The sequence below is a fragment of the Chiloscyllium plagiosum genome, chromosome 32 (assembly GCF_004010195.1).
Source record: "Chiloscyllium plagiosum isolate BGI_BamShark_2017 chromosome 32, ASM401019v2, whole genome shotgun sequence".
NCBI lineage: Eukaryota > Metazoa > Chordata > Chondrichthyes > Orectolobiformes > Hemiscylliidae > Chiloscyllium > Chiloscyllium plagiosum.
In genome coordinates, this window is record NC_057741.1 from 40964479 (window position 1) to 40971013 (window position 6535).

At 42.4% G+C, this 6535-nt stretch overlaps 2 protein-coding genes across 6 annotated transcripts in view; one reads left to right on the top strand and one right to left on the bottom strand.

Annotated features, from left to right (window-relative positions):
- LOC122539548 (nuclear factor NF-kappa-B p105 subunit-like) overlaps positions 1 to 6535 on the top strand; it is a 96626-nt gene that overhangs the window by 57131 nt on the left and 32960 nt on the right. For all 5 annotated transcript variants that reach the window (XM_043674520.1, XM_043674523.1, XM_043674521.1 and 2 more), the window contains one exon: positions 3283 to 3374. In XM_043674520.1, the coding sequence (XP_043530455.1) occupies positions 3283 to 3374 (92 nt within the window). The remainder of the gene's footprint in view (positions 1 to 3282; positions 3375 to 6535) is intronic.
- The window catches only part of manba (mannosidase, beta A, lysosomal), a 228725-nt gene that overhangs the window by 30623 nt on the left and 191567 nt on the right, over positions 1 to 6535 (bottom strand). The window lies entirely within an intron of this gene.

The window sequence follows — 6535 nt, forward strand, 5'->3', positions numbered from 1 at the left end:
TAAACACACGCTCATCCAAATACCCCCCCCACAACCTGCTGTAAACACACGCTCATCCAAATACCTCCCACAAGCTCATTCAAATACCCTGCCCCCCCACAAGCTGCCCTTGTCCAAACTCCCATCACATCCCAGTTCCTTGTTGACACTGACCTGTGATGACCCTGAATTTACCTGACAATTTGTATTTGAATGATTTATTGTCACTTGCATTTTACAGAGAATAATACAGTAAAATACAGTGAAATGCTTCAAACTGTTGCCACAATCTTGCGCTATTTTGAATAGTTTAAGGATAAAAAGATATCATTGAAAGACAGTCTATCTTTGTTCTGCTGTCTCCACCATGGACCCCTGAGGTGGCTCACCAACAACACTTGTGTTGCCACCTCTCCTCCACCATGTTGTAACCTAGTGTTTAGGAACCATTTCTTCACCACTGGGTCCACCTTGTCACTACCAAGTCCCATAATGATCCAACACTCGCCCCTGACTCTGCCAGCCCGCTGATAGCGAGGAGGCCCCGTTCTGGGCCTGCTGTGACTGTAAGCAGGAGTCCCTGACTCTGCTGCTGCCTCAGTGTCACCACGAGTCTCTGGCTCCAGTGCCAGACCAGTCTGACACCGCGCCAAGATTCCTCTCCAGCTGCTCTCCTCCGAGATTCCAGTGCCGCCATTTTGAAGAGTTCACTGGCACCATCTCCAATCACCGGAGCAGCTTTACTGCTTCTACTCTGTGCACGGCCCACTCTCGCTGCTGTGCTGATGCTGCTAACTAATCAATCAAAGAAAAGAAAAACAAAAGAAAAATACAAAAGTAAAAAGTAAAAATTACAAACTATTAATTTTCAACGATTAATTCAACCCCAAGTACTGTCCATGGTATTACTTGCGACCTGTTTGTTCACTCTCTCTGCATGTTCCTGTTCTCTGTCTATTTACCTCTCTCACACATTGTTCTCTTTCCTAATTGGGCAGCAGTGATAGTGATGAGATTTTTTGAGGAAGTCTTTGCAGTGGTCACTGCTAGGGTTTCTCCAGTGACGATGTCAGGGGAATTTTGTAAGCTACAGTAACTGTATCTTGCCCACTGTTTTTGTTATGATTTTGTAGTTGTTGTATATGTGACAGTTATATATCTTTAAAAAATGTTACTTTAATAGGACTGTTTTTACTTGATTTAAGAATTAATGCAGATTAAATGTCTTATTAATGCAAAACACAAGAGGAAGTAAGAGTTGCTGTTGGTGTAAATGTGATTGAACTGAGACCGGTCACAACAGAAAGTCAGGGCTTTGCTTGCCGATTAAATTACCGAAAAGCATTGGCCATTACTTTGAGCCCAGTTTTACTCATTAGCAGCTCATCAGTGTGACAGCAAGAAGCAAGACCATCCGAGTGTTACAGAGTTACAGAAGCTGACAGCACAGAATGAGGATGTTTGGCTTATTATTATTAGCTATGCTGGAACATCAAACAGTAGTTGTGTCTTGACCTAGGGCCCTGCTTTTACTCTGAAATTCTGGAGTGTCCTCATCCTCTGGAACTCCTCCCACTGCTTTTTAAATTCTTTGTCAATCAGCTTCTATCATCTTTTCAGATCTAGTTGTGTTCCAAGTTTCAACAACTCTTAAGTGTAAATATTTCCCTTCTCATCCATCTCCCTTAGTCTTTTTCCAATGATTTTGAATCTGTGACTCCCATTGGCTGACTCACCAGAGGGAACCTTACGTGTTTACTCTATTCAAACCTGTCATTTTGAAAGCATAATAAGTCATCTCTTATATCTTATACCATGAGTTATCAGAGTAGGTTTTGGCTGTTCGGCCCATCAAATCTGTTTCCCCATTTGATCATCACTGATTTGTTTCTCAACCCCGTTCTCCTGCCTTCTTCCCATAATCATTGAACCCTTTACTAATCAAGAACCTCTCTCCATCTTAGACACACCCAATGATTTGGCCTCTACAGCCTTCTGCGGCAATGACTTCCACAGATTCCCCACCCTCTGGCTGAAGAAATTCCTCCACTTCTCAGTTATAAAGAGTCATCCCTTCACTCTGACACTGTGCCTTGGGTCCTAGTCTCTCCTATTTGTGGAAACATCTTCCAAGTCCATACTATCCAGGCCTCTCAGTATTTTGTAAGTTTTAATCTGATCTCTCCTCATCCTTCTAAACTCCATTGAGCCGAGACACAGAATTCTTAACTGCTCCATATATGATAAGTCCTTCATCCTCAGGATCATTCTTGTAAACCTTCTCTGCCACCCCCCCTCCCCAAAAACACCAGCACATCCTTCCTTATATACAGGGTCCAAAATTGCTCACAATATTCCAAGTGCTCTCTGACCAGAGCCTTATATAGTCTCCCTGCTCTTAAATTCTAGCCCGCTTGAAATGAATGCTAATATTATGTTTGCCTTCCTAAAGGCCAATTGAACTTGCAAGTTAACCTTTAATGAATCATGAACTAGGATTCCTAAGTCAGAATTCAGAAGATTTTCCCCATTTAGAAAACAATTTACACCTATGTTCTTCCCACCAAAGTGCATAACCTCATATTTTCCTCCATCTGCCACTTCTTTACCCACTCTCCTAGCCTGTCCAAGTCCTCCTTGCAGCCTCAACACTTCCTCACCACTACCTGCCCCTCCTCCTATCTTTGTGTTATCTGCAAACTTAGCATCACTGCCCTCAGTTCCTTCATCCACATTGTTAACGTATAAAATGAATACTCCCAACAGTGATCCCTGTGGAGCTCCACTAGTTACCAGCTGCCATCCTGAACAAGATCCCTTTACCCCCCCACTCTCTGCCTTCTGCCAGTCAGCCAATCCTCTGTCCATGCCAGTACTTTGCCCCTAATACCATGGGCTCTTATCCTATGAGTAGGCTCCTGTGCAGCACTTTATCAAAGGCCGTCTGGAAGTCCAAATGGAGGAGTCCACTGGCTCTCCTTTGTCTAACTTGCTTGTTGTTTCCTTGTTATCTTCTCAAAGAATTGAGTGAGTGCTTTCATTGTTTGATGTCCAAAGACATTTAGCAACCAATATTGTTATGTTTGAATTTCTGTGCATTTTTTTGTGTTGACACATGTGATAGATGATTCGGTGTTGTTGTAATAACCCTCTTTAATTTACCAGATTGCCAGTCATTCTACAGCCTGATTACAAACCTCCTTACTCTTTTACCTTTGCTGAGGTGTGAATGTAGCAGTTTTTATTTTGCTTTTCACCTTGTGGTTTATGTTCCACCACCTGATAAACATTCTCTTTTATCAGATGATATCCAGGTTCGATTCTATGAAGAGGATGAAAATGGTGGAATTTGGGAAGCATTCGGAGATTTTGGCCCAACAGATGTTCACCGGCAGGTTGGTGAAGGCAGAATTACGATGCTACTTGCATTGCATTGTCTTTTTATTCTTGATGATTTCTGGTATTTAAAAATAGAAACATAGTTGAGAATGTATTGCTGGAAAAGCACAGTTGGTCAGGCAACATCCGAGGAGCAGGAACATCGACAGCCTGTATCAGGAATGGTCCTTCCCACTTTCTCCCCATACCCTTTGGCTCCTTTAGTTTTAGGAACTATATCTTTCATGATAAGAACATATCCTGTGTTTTGGTTTTGACCACTTTTTGTGACAGAGAATTCCACTTTAATTCTGTCTCAGACCTAAATGACCTTCCTCATTTCCTTAGAATGTGACTCCTGAATCTGAACTTCCTGGTTATTGGGAAAATCTTTCCCTATTAGAAATTTATAGGTTTCTCTGAGATCCACCTTTTATTCTTATAAACCCCAATGAATATTGTCTTAACTATATAGTCTTAACTCTCCATCATCAGTCCTTCCATCCCAGAAATCAGTCTGGCAAATCTTTGTTACACTCCCTCCATAGCGAGAAAATCCTTGCTCTGAGAAAGAGACCAAAGCCACATGCAGTACTCCATATGTGGTCTCACCAAGGCCCTGTACAAGAACACCTCATCTTTCACCTTGCGACCCTTCAACCATACGGCACCAGCATTGACTTTACAATTACCTCCCACCTGCATCCATCAATTGCCTACCCACCTACCTTCCTACCCAGCCCCACTCCACCTCCCCTATTTATCTCTCATCCCCCTCCACATTCCTGATGAAAGGCTTATGTCTGAAACATCAACTCTCCTGCTCCTCAGATGCTGCCTAATCTGTGCTTTTCCAGCGCCATCCATTTCAACTCTAACTCTTCAGCATCTGCAGTCCTCACTTTATCCTGTACGGCTGTGGCAAGACATTTCTGCTTCTGTGTGCAAATTCTCTTTCTATAAAGGCCAACATACCATTCGTTACCTTTACTGCCTGCTTAGTCTTAGCGACTGGTGTACAAAGATACTCTGGTCTCATTGCACCTCCCCCTTTCCCAGTCTATCACTTTCAGACAATAATCTGCCTTCCTGATTTTGCTACCAAATTGGATAAGATCTCATTTATCCACATTATACTGCATCTGCCATGTATTTGTACACTCTCTCAGCTTCTCCAAATCACACTGAAGCATCTCTGCATCCTCCTCGCAGCTCGCCCTCCCACCCAGCTTTGTGTCACCTGCAAACTTGGAGGTGTAACATGTAATAGCCTCATTTAGAGCATTAGCATATATTGGGCATAGCAGGGGTCAAAGCACTGATTCCTGTGGTACCCCACTAGTCACAGCCTGTCATTCTGAAAAGGAAAGTTTATTTCTATTCATTGTTTTCTGTCTGCTGACCAGTTCTGTCTCTATATCTGTACACTATCCCCAATCCCAGGCACTTTAAAAAGGTAAAAGGGTTATTGTGGTGGATGATTTGAACTTCCCTATGTTGACTGAAGTTGACTTGGTGCCATGGGGGACAACGTGTTAGCTTTGTCCAGGGCGTTTACTTGAAACAATATGTAAATATCCTACCTAGGGGAAGGGTAAACCAGACCTGGTATTGGGGAATCAACCTGGTCAGGTGGTCAGTGTTTCAGCAGGGGAGCATTTCTAGAACAGTGATCCTAATTACCTAAGTTTTAAGTTACTTATGTTTAAGAGTAGTCCTCGGGTAAAAGTACAAAATTGGGGGAAGGCTAACTACCACGGTGTTAGGCAGGAAATGAAAACAGTAATTGTTGGTGGAAATGAAATTAGTTTGGACATTGCAGAAAGAATGTGGATTCTGCAAATTTGAAATAAAGATGAAAAATGCTGGAGAAACTTAACAGGTCTAGCAACTGTGGAGAGAAACAGAAGTTAATGTTTCAGGCTGATGATCTTTTATCAGAACTGGGTAAAGTTTTAGAGATGTAACAAGGAAAGGATTGGGGGGAGGACAGGATAAAAGGAAAATAAAAGAGATCAAACAACAAGTGATGATGGTGGAAGGTGATGGTACAGCAACTAGTGAAGAAACACAAGCTAGGCCCAGAAGAATTGTGACCGACAGCCGAAAATGTCTGTGAGAAAAATGTAAACAGTGACTACGGTGTGAAATTGTGGGACTCGGTATTTGGTCCAGAAATTTGTAGAGTACCTCTTTGAAAAATGAGATGCTGGTTCTCAAGTTTGTGAAAAGAAATGAAATGCTTTGTCAAATTAATTGTTTGTGGTGTCAGTAAAACAGGATGTAGCTGGTAATAATTCATGTTTTGGGATGACTGGCTTGAGCCAGTTGATGGCCAGTCCTAGGGAGAAAGTGATTTCACTGTCTGGATACAGTAAATAAAAATGCATCAATGCTTCTTCATATTTAATCATCAATAAATGATCCGCGTGTTTGAAAGCTTGGTTTAATTACAAAGTGTTCAGACTGATGGCAGGAGTGTGCTGAAAATGTTTTTCTTTTTTACTGTTATTGTGAAGTTGAGAGACTTTCATCAGGACTCTTCAAAAAATTCAAAATTTACATCTTTATCAAAGGCAGGTGTTTTTAGATAATAATGGTTTATCAACTAAGTTGCATTATGGGATTTAAACTATACCCCCTTTTATTCCAAACACATGCACACAAAGATAGAAAAGGCAATGTAACAACTCTGCAGAGATATTCTGGGTGGGAAATATAGGCAAAAAGGAGCAGCTCAAGTTGAAGTGTTTGCCTACACAAGGTAGAAAATGGGTTGATATCTCATTGTTCCTATGGGTTCTCATTGTTCCTGTGGGGCGGCACGGTTGCTCGGTGGTTAGCACTGCTGCCTCACAGCACCAGGGTCCCAGGATCCATTCCAGCCTCTGGCGACTGTCTGTGTGGAGTTTGCATGTTCTCTCTGTGTCTGCATGGGTTTTCTCCGGGTGCTCCGGTTTTCTCCCACAGCCCAAAAGATGTGCAGGTTAGGTGAATTGACCATGCTAAATTGCCCCAAGTTTTAAGTGCATTATAGAGTCATAGAGTCATAGAGATATACAGCATGGAAACAGACCCTTCGGTCCAACTCATCCATGCCGACCCGATATCCCAACCCAATCTAGTCCCACCTGCCAGCACCCGGCCCATATCCCTCCAAACCCTTCCTATTCATATA